This window comes from Zonotrichia albicollis, chromosome 5 (genome assembly GCF_047830755.1).
Source record: "Zonotrichia albicollis isolate bZonAlb1 chromosome 5, bZonAlb1.hap1, whole genome shotgun sequence".
Classification (NCBI taxonomy): Eukaryota; Metazoa; Chordata; class Aves; order Passeriformes; family Passerellidae; genus Zonotrichia; species Zonotrichia albicollis.
The window spans coordinates 15175304-15191540 of record NC_133823.1 but is presented as its reverse complement, the minus strand read 5'-3'; the positions used below and the strand labels follow the sequence as shown (position 1 = coordinate 15191540).

The 16237-nt window shown below is 41.9% G+C and overlaps 1 protein-coding gene across 31 annotated transcripts in view; it reads right to left on the bottom strand.

Annotated features, from left to right (window-relative positions):
• ADGRL3 (adhesion G protein-coupled receptor L3) overlaps positions 1–16237 on the bottom strand; it is a 488531-nt gene that overhangs the window by 198480 nt on the left and 273814 nt on the right. For all 31 annotated transcript variants that reach the window (XR_012580371.1, XR_012580372.1, XR_012580370.1 and 28 more), the window contains one exon: positions 8826–8935. Coding sequence is in view for 28 of the 31 variants with exons in the window: in XM_074540856.1 (XP_074396957.1) it covers positions 8826–8935 (110 nt within the window). In the remaining 3 variants the exon portion in view is untranslated. The remainder of the gene's footprint in view (positions 1–8825; positions 8936–16237) is intronic.

Here is a 16237-nt window from a genome sequence, read left to right as displayed (position 1 = left end):
TTAAAGGAAAATAGGAATAAAACGTGGAAATATAAATATTATTTCCATGAAGATGTGTTATAAAACATATGAAATCCATATCAATATCTCCAGAGGGTGCTGGGCATAATAGCACAATTTAGGCAATAGGTTATTAAAAATGGAAAGAAATACATATTTCCCTAAATGATGACAGACTTGTTCAGAGACAATTGGGAAGTGTGGGTTTATGCTTAGGCAGCAAATTGGTGGCAAATATCTACAAGTGTCACGTCAGAAAGAATTGAAAAACACAGTTTGGTACAGATGACCTAAAGCCAGTGGGGTTCTTCCCTCTGGTGCTCCAGAAAAGGGTTTGCAGGGGTCAGGCTGCTATGTTTTGTCAGCATCTTTATTAAGGTACAAATCTATTTCAAGCACAAATCTATTTCAGATACTACAAAGATGTCTCACTATTTAGATATGGAACCATCAGCTGAAAAGGTGGGAGGACTGCAGTCTATTACTTTATTGAAGAATATCCCATATTTTCATTCTTCTTTCTATGCAGTATTGACTACAATTCCCTTTTTGGCTGAGACAGTATCAGTTATTTACTATGCTAGAAATGGGTGTGACAAAGATGAGATTTTTGAAAAAAAGCTAACAAATTCAGACAGCCTCAGGCTATCAGGAACCTGACCCAAAGTTTGCTGACACTGGAAGAAAGTTTCCCTGCAACTGAATGACCTCTGATTCAGACTCAAAGGCCAAAGGCAGTTGGGCAAAAGATTGAAGCACCTTTTAGTTTAAATGAGTAGAATCAAACCAAACCCATACACTTTCTCACTAAAAATTCAGCTGCTATGGGTCAGTATTGGAAAGGAATAAATAGTGCATAGAAGTCACACAAGGAATTAAATTACTCCCTTACATTCATAATCTTCATAAAATAACTTACACTACGCATCACAGTTTTCCACCTTCAACTTCCATAATAAACCAATTATAGAGCCCCTCAGGAGAACTGACAGGGCTCTATATCAAGAAAAACAGCCTATGTGAGAAACACATAACAGACCTACACTAAATTCTTTGACTTATTTAAAGTCTGGTTCTCCACACTACAAATTTTCTGAGAGTGAAGTGATGGTGGGGGGAGATGTGAGCTCTACCACAGAAAACTTTTTATATTCTTAAAAAAAACCCCAAAACAATTTCTCCCAGCTGTACAAGCTTCAAAATATAATAAAAATATCAACAAATGTGCAATCAAGCATCCCATGATCATCTGAGAAGTTCATAGGTTGCCCAGGCTGTACCACACTCCAGCTCTCATCCACTGCAGCATCTCAGACCTAAAGGAGATGAGCACAGCACTGTGGTGACTTTCCTGATAAAGAGAGCTTGTGCAACTCAAACACATATGGGAGCAAAACCTGTTGTTCATGGAGATTTCCAGAACCACTGCATGTTTTAAAGACGGAATGCATCAGAGCATGGAGGCATTTCAAAACTTCAAGCCTAGGACTAGGGAGCAGTGAGCTGGTCCAGGAGACAATCAGCTAAACACTCAGGAGAGAGCAAGAGAAAAAAATTACTTTTCACACAAAGGCTCATGTTGTCATGGGTGGAAGACATGAAGAAATGTTCCTCTACCTAGAGAAAAGGACAGCGATGACAGAAGCCAGCAGGAGCTGGCTTTTCATGGAAGCATGCTGGAACTCAGAGATGCACCGGGTAGTGACGGCCTTCCTACTGTGGAGATTGCCTAACATGTATCTAACTTATCCCCACAAGAAAATCCATTATGTTCAAGGCTGACAGCACACCTTCAAACCAGTATGTATTACAGACACACTGGAAACCATCCAACTTCATTATTTTAAGCCAAACTCATCTCATATTCAAAAATTAACCATGTTGCCATTTATTTCAGCATGCCCTACAAAAATGCTCATTTCCCTTTTTATCAGGCTACTTCAAATTTTTAAGTACCTTCATTTCCCCAGCTCTTAGCTTTCCTTTCCTTCTTGAACATTATGCATGCAACTATTCAGACAGGTCAGCCTGCAGGTTTGCAAAGGCCCATAATATCAGGTTATTTTAACTAAGAGTGCTTTCCAGTGAGCTATTGTGTAGGTGCACTCTCCCCACAAACATCCAGTAAAAGAAGACTGATAAGGGAAGAAATATATTCTTTATTTCTGCCTCTCTAGATTAAAAAAAAAAAAAAAAAAAAAAAAAAAAAGCAAGCTAGCAAGCAAAGCTGGGAATTTCAGTGAGTACAAAAAAAATAGGTTTTTTTTAGTCCAATGCCAGGAAACGGTAAGCACTGGAAGAAAGGCAATTTGTTAGCAGGAGACAAAGATTCTCTGTTCAGAAATAATCATAATGGATAGTTATATCTGCTGTTAGGTTTTTGGTTAGGGGCTTTTCTTGTTTGTTTTTTCTTTGGTTTTACTTATTCTTCCCAACCCATGCACAAAAATAATATATTTAACAAATCAAACAAAGGAGGTCTGGCTTCAGGAGGGAATTCACTCATTACTGGCCAAAATGCCAACAGTCAGGCTTAATCCCTTGGGAACATTTGCCATTTTCCCTGCTGGGCCTTGAGGGACCAAATTCTCTTGGGAGAAAACAGAAACAAAGCAAACATAAAAACCCAAGGCAAAAGAAAACAGAGAAGCTGCAAGTCCATTTGTTTAACAAAACACAGCCCTGCTCTCAGTGGGCAAACATTGCTTCTCTACCAAGGGAGAAGGCAACAAGAAAACACAGAGGGACAGCCTAGAGGCCACATAATGGCCTTACAGCACTCCAGAAATAATTAAGAACTGTGTTCTTGGGAAAAGTGGTCTCATTAAACTGTTTTCAGATTGCAATTTTGTCCCATCTTCCCCCTTCTCTCTCCCTTTCTACCAACAATCTTAGAGCAATGAAAATATCAGTTTGCTTTCTAGTGCTTGTATTCTCTTAAAAATGTCATTATTCAATTATCTGTCTATTCACTGGCCCTAAGGTCCAGCAGAGCAGATATTGTGTGCCTTCATTTAACGTTTTTAAATGCACTTCAGTCCACTTGTGATACAATATAACTTTATTGAATTCTGTTCCCACATCACACTTACTGTTCCTCACTTTTATTGATACGTGAGCCCATCTACTCTTCTATCAGCAATAAAAGGAATATTTCTAGCAAGGCTGTGACCTTTTCTTCCATCACTACAGCAACTGGGAAATGTGATTTCAGGTTCCATGTTTAAAAAGAAAAAAAGTCCTAAGAAAAGAAAGGATAAAATATGCTCATGTGCTGTGGTTTTTTGTGTTTTTTTTTTCTCCCTTCCTCTTGTTAGTATTAAAGAAGAAGGAATTTCTCTGTAAGCACCAGAGATATGTGGTGCCTTCACATTAGCCCACACAGAAAGAAACAGAATGGAAAGAACAATTCATCCTTCCCTAGAAGCCACGAGCATTTTTCCCTTGCAAGAAACATCCCTTTGAACAGATCTCCCCAATATCAAAAGCTGATGGAAGGCTGATGGCCTGGGTGTGAGGCAGGTTATCATCACAGTGGGACATGCCATGCCTGAGGCACCCCCCTGCTGCTGCCATCCTTTCCATCAATGCAGCAATGGGCTTGTCCTCATTGAGTCACTACCCTCTGCCCTATCCCATAGCTTAAATTTTCCAATTCCCTGTTTAAAAAACAGACTGCTTCTGAAGGACAACAGTGCATAAGTTATTTTGTGACTTCCAAAACCCAGAGACTAAAGGAACTGGGAGCTCAGGATAAACTGGAAAGTAAAGGTAAATCTGAAAACTGAAGGTAAATCTGACTCAGGTACACCTAAATCTTCTTTTCAACACTGTGCTAGATCCTTGGGAACCTGCAAGGTTGTCTCTACAGGGAAATGAACAGAAGAAAGCATTTCAAAATACCTCTGGTGCTTTCAACTCATACCATTTTCAAAATCCAAGTAAAAACTAAATGCAGACAATCCCTAAATTTCAATCTAAGCCAGCAGGCAATAGCTGTTTGCATGCTGGAACTTCCCCTTCTTCTGATCTGGAGTGCCACCTGTGAAGGGCAGTGCCACTGCCATGTCCTACAGAGCACATGTTCTCAAGAGAGAAAAGGGAGCCTCAACTGGGCTGTTCACTCCACTCCTCCTTCTCCAAAATACCTGCAGAACCACTAAAACATGGACGGCTTGAGTGTCACGTACATACAGAGGCAGCATTAGCAAAACCAAAGGGTGGGTTTGGGTTTCTCGCTTTATTGATAGAAAATGTGTGCCCTGGGTTGACTATATGATGCTTTTATCCCCAGTCGTCTCATTCTGTTTATGTTGAATAATAAGTTTTGTACCTTTAAGAGTGTTCCAGAGAGTGAAGGGGGGAGAGAAGAAGCAGCAGTTTGTTTTCAGACACTGCACTCCTCCTCCACATTCCTGCTCCTGATTGTGTTGTCTGTGGATGAACAGACAGCGGGACAGAGCTCTTCTTTTGCTTTTTAGTTAGTTTTTAGCTAGCTGAGGCAAAGAAGTTCCCTGGACTGTTTTTTTTCCTTTTTCTTTGGACCTCTTGAAACTGCTCTGGACTGAACACCCAGCAGAGCACCGGCAGCTGCAGCTGAGGCCCACCGGGCCAGGCCCGGCCTGCAACCATTCCAGCACCAGAGGGACTGATCAGAGACTGAGTGAACCGAGCTTCAACCCGGTGACGGGGTTTTTCTCAGTTTGTCATCTCTTTTAGAGTGGCAAGGGGTCTCATTGTTTGACATTGTTTTGGTTTTATTGTTTAATAAACAGGTTTTTTCCATCTTTCTCCAAGGAAGTATTTTTTTCCTCCTGGACCAGTTGGGGGGAGGGGCCGATTGGATCTGCTTTTCCCACCGGAGCTCCTTTGGGGGATTCTTCCCAAAATTTGCTCTAAACCTGGACAATGTGTCTAATGAGAGTGACAACTAGCTGGCCAGCTCTCCCAACACCTCTGCTCCTCCAAAATTGGGCTCTCTTGCTGGCCACTGGTATCATGTACAGCTTTGGATAAAAACACTTCTTTCTGCACTGGCTCATGGGTAAAGCAGGAAGGCCTTTAGCACATTACAAAGGTGAAATAAGAAAAAATTTACTCCTAAATGTACTGGCACCATGACAACAGGATTGTACAAGCACCAGAAGATTATAGTGAAGTGTTTGCAATAAGAGTGTTGACCTATCTTTAAAAATCACCTCCACCACTGCTGTTCCCATTACCCAATTAACTCTGCTCTGTAAAGGGAGAAGGGCAGAGGGAAAGAATGCAGCATGAAACAACAGAGTACTGGATCAAGGGGACCCTCACCATGTCAGGTTTCTCATATTCACACACAGCACAAAACAGCTCAGTCACCTCTCCACTATGAAACATGTCCACAGCTCTGGCAGTGGCAGACTGCAGGTTTGCAGTAGTATACATTCAGTGAAAAACCATGGAAAATCTCTCTTGGTCAGTAATTACTAAAAGCAAATTCAATTCAAGAAAATTGGAGTAGTAAAGTATTAAATATTAAAGTATTAATACTTAAAGTATTATGTATTTCAGAAGAAAAGGGGCAGTACCTAAAGCAAGCGTTAAGAGAAATACATGACACATGCTAAGGCCTGCTTTGAGAAAGACAAAACTATTTGGATGATTTTTTCTGATACCAGAAAAATAGGACAACTGATGCCACTGAAGCCTGACAAATTAGGCTTGCTATATTTTTACCTGCTGATATCACCTACATTTCACTGTCAGAGGGCAACCTAAGAAGCCCAGATGTCCTGGAATGATTGTCCATTCTAGTAGAAGGCTGCTGCTACCCAATAAAGCAACTACAGGATCAGGAATATATGAGGAGAGGACTGGGCTATCTGCATAATCATCTCTCATCTTGTCCACATGGTGAGAGTAACTGTGGGCTCACAAAACTCTCCTTGTCAGGGGTATCTAGTGAACACACAGGAATGCAGTGTGTGGGGTAATGAAAAGGAGATTTTACAATATATGAGCTACTGAAGTTAGAGGACACTTAGATTTTCCCCATCTGAGAGGAAAGGGGGATGATTTCCTCTAGAAAACGATGTAAGCTAGTGGTGGAAGAATTAATAAATAAATAAGAAAATCTCAAGAGAAACAGACTAATGAATGGAGGTTTAAATCTTCCATTTTTTTTTCTTTGGGGGAGGAGATACACTAGCTATACTATACTGAGCACAAGTGCCTAGTGTCAGTCCTAACAACATCTGTTAAAGATGACTCCCAAACCCTCTCCTCTTGAGATGCACACACCCTCCCTTCTGCTGCTCAGCCAACACTTGGGTAAACCCACTCTCTGTCCATAAAGAATAATTTGAAACTCTGAGGAGCAACCCATCCAACCAGACAAAGGCAAGCTGGAATTGCACACGAGTACAACTGCCTGCTGAAATATTAATTCCTTTATGGTGCAGCTGAGGTGCTCCTTTAGCAGAGGGCCATATGGCAGAGCCCATCGCTCCCAAAGGCTGGCTGCACAGGGGCATGTGGGCTCAGTGACAAGAGCTGACCTCTGACAGTAACAGGGCAGAAAAGAAGGAACAGATTTCATCCACCAGGCGTGGCTTTGGTCCAGACATGCCTTTGCTGACCTACTTGCCCAGAGCTGACACCTTCCCCATCAATTGGGTGGCTTTCACTTATGGGACACTCATGGGGCCCACGTGGGGAAAATCTATCTAGAACGTTAATCTGACCATTCTGAGGGAAGAAATAGAGGTGCAGCAACAAAGCCAGGCACAGACTAAGGCAGGAAAAGAATAAAATGGAGCTCTAGTTTTCCCACTCCATGCCAGCATTTGAAGGGACACGGTTTGCTTAAACACAACCTAGTTCACTGCTGCTACACTGAATAACAATACATGAAGATTTGACCCAAAATTTCCTAGGTAACACACAACAACAACTTCAGAATACTAGATCCTATTTCATCATGTGCCTGTCCTTTGTCTCCCCCCTACTTGCAGAGGCCCCATACTTGATTCATAAAGAAGTGGAGGAAGCAGCCATCAAAGCTCCTACCTTAATTGCAAAAGCAGCATGTCAGTTGTCATCCTTCTCCTCCCTACATTCAGATCATTAAAAAATACTCAATCCCTACTGTACATTTATTACTGAGCAGCCTCTCACAAGAGCTATTCTACTTCTTGTACACAGGGCCAATTAACACTTTGGGGTGTAATACTGACATATTGCCTTTCTCACAAGGCACCACTATTCCTCTTTGTTTTATGTGCAACAAAGGCTGTGGAGGGGTACCAGGTAATGACTACTGCTTTACCAGCCCAGTCTCTGGAGGGAACAGCATACCCTCATGCAAATCATAAATCACAGGGAAATACAACCTGCTGTGATAAGCTGAAACCAATCTTCCCTAACCCTTTCCATGCACAGTGTTGCTTCTGAAATGAAAAGCCTCATTTAGAGTGGAATAACTCTAAACTATAATTTGGAGTATATTCTGCTTCATAGGGTAGATCCTAAGCCCTGATGTCAATCTTTCCATTAAACATGAGTTTAATAGCTCACCCCATAAAAAGTATTCCATCACTGCATTTAGAAGCTTCACAGTTTTGTTTAGAAAAATCAAATTTGGACACACTGAGACTGCTGCCAGCAGAGTATCTGAGTCCCTCAACAGAGAGGTCCCCTTTACTCAGAGAGGTGGTGCTGGAGTTTCACAGAAACCAAAGACCACACAGCCTGTTCAGGCTGTGGCAGCAGGCAGGTGGCCACCTCCTGCCTGGAGCATGGGGACCACCCCAGGGGCTGCGGGCTCTGTTTTCCCCTCTGCACAGGGTGCCTGCCATTGCTCAGCCACGTCTGCTCTCCTGCAGCCCCTGCTTGAGGCAACAAAGATGGTCTCAGTCCCTGAGCCAAACTCCGGGTTTCAGCAGATTGATGCCTCCTGCTGCTCTCTCAATACAACACTGTGGGTTGAAAGCATACATTCCCATACCTGCTTTATTATTTTGAGAGGTGTGCTGCAATAAGCGTTGGCCTGCTCAAACAGAAAACCTGGAAATGGTGCTGTTATTCATCACTCAACTCTCTACAACTGCTAATAAAAAGTGCACTTTCCAATACTATCTTTGTTATTTCCTTTTTCATGTACGGCCTTTTTGGCAGTAGGGCCTTACCTGCATGTAACAAATTTGGTTTCTACAAAAAGCAAATTCTGAGGTACACAACTTTTTGTAGCTCTGCATTTCCCACTTGGCACATATTGCTGTCATCTCAGGTGACTGGCTTTCTACCCTCAAAAATTCAGTCTAAATGGCTTGCCTGTAATTTGCCTTTGTAACTTTGGAAGCTTATAAATTAGTACTTTTCTACCATCAAACATCAAATTACCCAAAACAACAGCTTCCTACCTCCTTGGTGATACAATACTCTGTTTAAGGCACTTATCAAATGCCATCAATTACATGGACATAGGTCAGTCAAAGCACACTGCTGTATGATTACAAGCATAAACCTCTGTAAAGAGAAGCTGTAAGCCAGCAATAGTGCTTCATTCCTCTGGTCGGCTTTCTCTAATGGGGTTTCCCAAGCGTTTTCCAGAAGATGATATGTCACTGTTATGCTGTACAACATGGGAAACATTATTAGGATATTTTTAACCTAAGCACAAACCTGACACAGAGAACAATTTTTCATATCTTATCAGCTCAGTCTCACATGATGCACATGGGCTGCTTTACTTGCCCGTGAGCAACAAGAGACAAGCTCAAGGCTGTCCCAATCCTCTCAATAAATCTCTACTGAAATAACAAGTGCAAATATATCAGGATACATACTGTAAGGGACACACTCATACTGCACTTCCAGGTACTTGTAGGTCCCGGGGCACGGGTCTGGGAACACATCGGGGCCAGCAACAACCGCACACTGGGTCCGATTACTGCACCTGGAAAGCAACAGAGATGAGAGTCAGGAAACAGACCAGACAGAAGGACAGGTCAAGAAGCTGAGTGGCCCCTGCAGTGGCAAAAAGATGCCGGAGCAAGGACTACAGCATCCCCTGGGAAAGCTCAGCAGTGAGCATGCAGAGACTGATGGCAAACACCAACATCATCATCAGCTTATTACCAAAAGAGAAGAGGCATGGTGGCACAACCCTTCCCCTCCAGGAGGTATTTCTTTAATACTAGCATCCCCACAAATAAAATGCAAGGACTAAACCAACAACGGCAGCAAAAATAATCATTGCATGTTTTATAGCAGACATAACAATATGTTTTGCAACATTTTTATAAAGTGTTCTCACAAAACCAGTTATCTTGTATAACACTCTTTAAGCCAAAGCAAAGACTAGAAACAGCAAGACTTGAGTGGGAGGAAAAAAATATCACCAAATAAGCTGTCTAAAAACCAAAACAATGTTTTCATACAAAGCCTGTTAGAGAAACTTCCCAGTCTGATCATTCACAAGACAACACCCTTGCATTAGGCACAAATGGCTAAGCTTTATTCCATCATTCTGCCCAGCATGGATGCACCTCCTGAAATGAGGTACTTTTTCCAAAAAGCTTGTTCTTCATGAAGAAGACACAGAAGGAACTGATCCTGCCTGCTGCAGTGAGCATCGTTCAGCTTAGAAGAACATACACAGAGGTTGGGTGCTGCAAGATGCTCTTCCTGAGGCTAATACAGGTCCATGGGTGACTGACCTGTGCACGTGTAGAAACCCACATTTGCCTCTGATTTCATGGGACAAACACCTCTGACGTACAATTGGTGATGCAAAAGTATTTAGCAAATAGTGATTCCACAGAGAAAAATCATCTGCTTCTTTGTTTGTTTAAATAAAAAAAAAAAAAAGAGAGAGATATTATTAGTCTTTGATTTTTCTGCTTCTGCATGCCAGAAAGAGACCTCCCAAGGGCTAGACCACTGCATTTATTTTCTTTAGGATTCTGCCTCCTCTGACATGAAATGGGACCCCTGACCCTTCTGCTCTTCTGGCACAAGCTACATCCAGCACAGAATTCATTTAGGTCTGCAGTGGAAATGCTTCGTGGTTACCTGAAGCTACAGTTTGTCAGCCTTAATGCGGATTTTATTTGAGCCTGTAAATTAAAATTGATTCATTAGCAATTGCCTTAAGCTCCATAATTTCTTTAATTTTATGGAAGGAATAATAAGAGCAGATACGCTTGCTCATCAGGCTGTTTTGCTGGATCCCAGATAATCCAGAGGGCTGGGACATTCTCCTGTTTTCTAGCTGAAAGACAACAGTTATCACAGCAAGTGACTAGTTTTGTTATAGAGACAGAAAAATAATTTCCTTAACAAAAAAGATAATGTCCTCACCCATGCTGGGATATCACAGGTAGCTCAGACCATGCAAGTGGGCAGTTTTCCAGGAGAGGCTTTGAACATCATCCAGAATTTCACTTTCAACAAAAATCCTTTACTGGGCACAATGTGCCTTTCAAAAAGCAATTTCACTGGTCTAATCAATAGTCTTCCTGGCTGAAGGGACAGCACTGGCCACATTACACAGAATAACAGCAATGGATCAAAGATACCTTTCAAAATCACCAGTAAAGATCCAGAACTAGGAGGAACTGGAGGTGGAGGGAGGAGCAAACACATTTAGGGCTCATCTGTGTTGTGATTTTTTTCTGTTTGCAAGGCAGCGTTTGCTTTGAATGCTTTGCTTTGAAACCACAAGCGTTTGCTTTGAAACCACAAGCATTTCCTTGTGGTCCCTTCTTTTTAATGCAAGAACTTGGCTACATAAAACAGAAGTGAAAACACAACCCGGAAAGTTGTCTGTGAACAGCACAGTTTTAACCTCCTCAAATACATGCTACTTTCTGCAACATCACCAAAGAGACTAAAAGCTTCATGATACAAGGGTCTGAATGGGGAATGCAGGATGTACAGAAATGCAGAAGCCTTTCCCCCCAACTCTAGGACATCCTGAAGCCCCCCTACACTTTCCTGGAATGGGGGATGGCAAAGCCTACCACGCACAGGAACTTTCAAAGAAGGTGAGATCAAATTGTCAGTGCCACCTTGGGGAGGAAACACAGAAAACCAAATGAAAAACTCTCAAAATCACAAATACTATGTAGTGTCAGTAACACACAAAATTAACTTTAAAAGGGTTCATATTAAAAATAAACAAACAAACAAAAAAAAAAAAAACAAGACAAGAAAAAAGCAGAACAAAAAAACCCCACCCAAACCAAAAAACAAACCCCAAAATGAAAACCAGAAGAACTCAACCTCCTCTTTTTCACACTCCTTTCCTATGGGCAGCAAAACTGAATCTGGCCCTTGGCATTTTGAGCTTCCTTTTATCACCCCAGGGTGAAACATGGAACTTTCTCATTCCAGCACGCTTAAGGGATGATGGCAATTTACACTAAAAACCACAGGAAAAAACCTAATGCCTGTTCAATGAACTATTACTGTCAGACATCAGGCTATGGAAATTTTAAGGGGAGAAAGAAGTAAAAACCACTCATCATTAGAGCTCTGGTTGCTCTGCTTTTGCTCATGCATTTTATCCCTTTTACAACAGCTTCTTGGTCCCTTCAGCTTTGTCATATTTCTTTCCAGACAGATTAAAGGCCCAGGTGACACTAAGTGACATGCAAAAAGTGACATGGGAAAGGAGATGTGTAAAAGATGATGAATCTGTAGCCTTGAAAATCACAGGGAGAAAACCCATAATGTATTCCTGCTATACTCCATTTCCAGCAAACCAGGCCATGAGCTCTTCCTTGTAAATCACAGGATTTTACATGGAATCTTGGGATTTCCTGGCACCTGGGTCTTGGCAACACTTGCTCCAAACTCCCACAAGTTGTGAGGCTTAGCAGTGGGTATCAGATAGATAATTTTATGCTATTAAAAAAACAGCTTCCATTTTATTAGTTTGTCCAGCATTTTAAAAACAAATGTTGTGGAGACACAAGAGAACTGAAGTAACCCCTCAAGTGGTTTAAGCTCACCTTGTTGTTTGTTATTATGAAATCTGACAAGAAGTTTATAGCCATCTTTTTGTGTGTGTGTGTTGGTTTGTTTTATGCATCATTCCTCTTTCCCTGGTACATCCTGAAGTGCAAGGTGGGCACCTGAGTAAAGACACTGCTTCTCAAAGACCCTCTCCATGTCTTGGGCCACCTCCCTAACTGCTGCTGGGATTTGTAGACCCTTTCTCTGAACCAAAAGTGTCCACTCAGCTCAGCAAGACTAACCAAGAGACCAGAAACCAAAGCAAAATCCAGGATCAGCATTTGCAGCCCAACTTGAGACACCAATTCCTGTCTGTTCCTGTACGTTCAGGAAAAAAGAATACTCCAAACTCTTCTAGAAGTCAGTCCAAGGTACTTGGCAGCCTTTAAGCATTCATCATCTCATAAACATAAGTTCATGTTATTCACATCTATGTTTTGGAGAGGAAAAAAATCACCCTACTGGGAAAAGTGCAAATTGTTGCAAGATTATTTTTAAAAAAAGACAAAAAAAAAAACCCCAACCAAACAAACAAAAAAACCCAAACAAAACAGAAAGAAAGAGAAAAAAAATGGGGGGGGGATCCTATGCATTCTTTCCAGCTGTATTTATTCCTACTAGTTAAGACCCCCATTTTCTCTTTCTATCTGGATATGTGGAAAAGTGTTTAATCTAGAAGTGAGGTGTCAATCCAGTGTAACAAATACACCATAACAGAAAACATGGATTATTTTTGCAGAACTTCTCCCAGTTCCAGTGGAAAATGACTTTCAGGAGTTTTAATGTGAAACAGGAATAGTATTTGATTTGTCATTTGCTTTGCATTTATAGCAGTGGGACTGAAGGAAACACTTGAGTTCAGGACCAGCTGCAGGGATCAACTCTGCTTACAACTCTCTGTTCAGACTTCAACTAAAAACAACACCAAAACTTCATTCCCCTTCAGCAAACTTCCATTTCTTCTCCCTGGAAATATTTTTATGATTTGTAAGTGACAAGGTCATCTTGTGACAACAAAACAGAAACACTTTAGATGTAAACAGCTGCTTATTCCTGCTGTGATATCTTTAATTTTTTTTTCCAATGCTGACATTGTTAATATATTTAGCAAGAGATCAAGAAAGGGGGAAAAAAAAGTTTGGCAGTTTATTTTCAGGCTTTCCAGAAACCTTTAAAGCATAGACACATCAACAACATCAGGCTAGACGTGTCTGGGGCAATATGTTTGTCAGAACAAAAATGCAAAGGCAGCATAAAATAAAAGATCAATTCCAAACAAAAGCCTTTCAGCATTAATCATGGCAGGTGCAATACCAGCAAGTCTTCCAACTCCCCATCTAGGTGGGAACCAGACAATAAAAGCAGGTGCCCAAACCATGGAGGCAGGCACCTGCTGTGCTAGGGACACCAGGAGAAGAGCAACGAGAATCCATGCCCAGCTCCACCACAAGCCTAGAGGCTCAAACGCTGATTTGATCCCAACACACCCTCCTTCTCCTAATCCTCCAGAGACCACTTCAGAGATGAAGCAACAATTCCTGCAACACTGAAGCTCCTGTGAATATGGCACAGTGGAAGCCACTACCTGGGGAAGCCACCTGCCTCCTCTGAATCCTCAGATTGTCACAGTCCAAACTGGTGTTAAAAACCATGAGGATGGGAAAATTTCACATCCACACACTTAGATGTACAGGGCAGGTACTGAGCTGCCACATCCAGCCCCTGCTCTGCTAACACACCCTGCTCATAGCTGTGCTACCCTCCACCTAGAGCAGCTTCCAACAAGGAAGCTGAATGCCCACGTGTGCCAACCAAACCACTCACCTGTGTTTCATAGAGTGCCTTGTTTTTTTGGCAGCCAATGCTCTTCTCCCTGCCCTCAGCTGAAACACCTACTTTACACAGACTTTATTTTTTTCTGCAAAGACAAGGCAGCCATCGTGTGCCCAGGCATGCTAATATAGCCAAGACATCAATATCTAAGCCTCTTCCTCAAGGTCTATTATGCTTTTCTAATGGTTTTACAGTAACAGACAGACTTAATTCATTATCCTTTATGGCAATGCTGCAAGACATGCTTTTCCTTCCCTGCAACACAAAAATCTCCTCTCTGGATGAGTGCTTTAAGAAAGAGGCTGTCACAGCAAATAAGTCAGCCAGAAGTGTGTTCTCCCCTGTCAATATATGATATTTCCAAATTAGCCCTTTAGGAAGAGCCAAGGAAAAAAAAAAAAAAAAGCCCTGGTAAACAGGAAGCAAAGAGAAATATCACTAAAAAGTGGAGCTCACATGATGGGTTGGAAATAAGGGGTAAAGGGAAAAAAAAAAAAAAGGCAAGCAGAAAAGGGAGGCAGTGGAGAACAGAACTCTAAGCCCCCAGAAAAGACTTGGGTTCAGCACATTTGCTTTCAGTAATGCACTGCACAAAACCAAAGCTAAATCCCCCACCTGTTTAGCTTCCAGAAACAAAGAATTCCTCAACAGAATCTTTTTCTGCCTCTGCAAAACCTTAAAAGCAAAGCTCTAATGACAGGGAGATGAAAATCCAGTTTCTCTAGCATTTTTTTCATTATGAATGGGCCTTTTTATTGATCTTTCAGAGCACTGAGAGGCTGGCTTTCCAACCTCTGCTGCGATATAATTATCTGCGGTGTTTAATGCTAGCACAGACGAGTCCCACTACACAGTGCATTTTGTTGTTTTATTGACAGGTTTTAATTATCCAGGTGCTAGAGCTGTCAGATAGGCTGCTTCTTATGTGATCAAACTAATACAGGATGAGGCAGAGCACTCTAATTGCAGCCTCACCTAGTGCCTCTGCGCAGAAATGCCAATGAGATACATTTAAACTGCTATGATTATTGTAAAATCTTATAAAGTTTGATGGGAAAAGGAGTCCTCTTTCTATAGCTCCAACCTATTTCATTCCCCTTGTTATTATTGTATATTGAACAAAGGAAAATTGAAGGAAAACAAGCCTCCAAAACCACCCCAAAACTCCAGCCAGCAAAACACCAGAACAATCTTGCACAGCCAAACCAAATATGAGCTGCAAAGGTCACCAAAGGGACTACCTTGATATGTTATAGAGAGCCTGGGAGCAAGAAGGAAAACAGGTCCTGGAAATAAATTAAATACCAGTTTTACAGACTTAAAACCAAAAAAGTAATTGCAGTGTTTCAACTCATTGATAAGGTCCTTAAAATTTAACAAGAGGCATTTAATAGCAAATTCACAAGATTTAAGAGTTTTTAATAAAAATTTGGGGCATTCCTGAACATGGTTTATCTGCTGAGCTGCCAGGCACACCCCAGGCCAGTAATCTGAGGTCTAGAGCAGGACCTGCCAGCGGGGATGATGTGATTCATCATCAACCTCCAAATGAGAGCTCCCCCAAGCAACAAAAGCTTTTTCCTCTGTGCTTCATCATGTAATGTCTTTTACATTTATAGTTTCCTTGGATTCCTTTTGCCCCATCTCCTTGCAATTACCACAGTGAGGGATGGAGGTGGAATCCCCAAAGGCAGTGCACGTGCAGGGCAACAGGTGAGCCTGGCCAAGTGCCCTGTGCCCATGTGCAGCACCCCTACAGCTGCAGGAAACAAGTCTGGCAAGAGAGACTCTCATCCTTAAAACAAGAACAGCAAAACCACAATGTGCCCCAGCCACTGGGTGTACTTGGACAAAGAGTTTGGGTCAGCATGGAAAACAGATCTGCACTGAGCACACCCCAAGCAGTCACGGTGCTGCTCCAGCTGCGGGGAGATGAGGACACGAGCAAGGCCAGGTTTGCAATGCAGGCTAACATTACTGGATGGTCCTCAGGGCTAATCAGCACACCAGCCAGGCCTTAAGACTGTAAAGCTCATCTTTTAAAGAACTACATCTGCCCTTTTACAGGTACTCTAGTTTTTCCAACTCCATAAACTTCTGTAGCAGCCTAATAAAAAAGCACTTTACAAAACACTGTCGGGTATCTGGAGAGGAGAGCTAACACCTAAAACAAACCAACCAATAAAAGGCTCATCAGTTTAGCCAGACTTAACACTAGTTAAAATAACTGTGAACAGAAAACAATCTGGTTTTTAATTTGGGCTAGGAGGTCAAATTAAAGGCTAAGGGAGATCTGGGCTGAATTTCAGTTGGCACTCCACATTACTTTGTCTTCATTGCCATTTTAACACAAGTCAATGTGAGTTAAAACCCCATTTTTTTCTTCTTTAGTGCAGCTACCCAG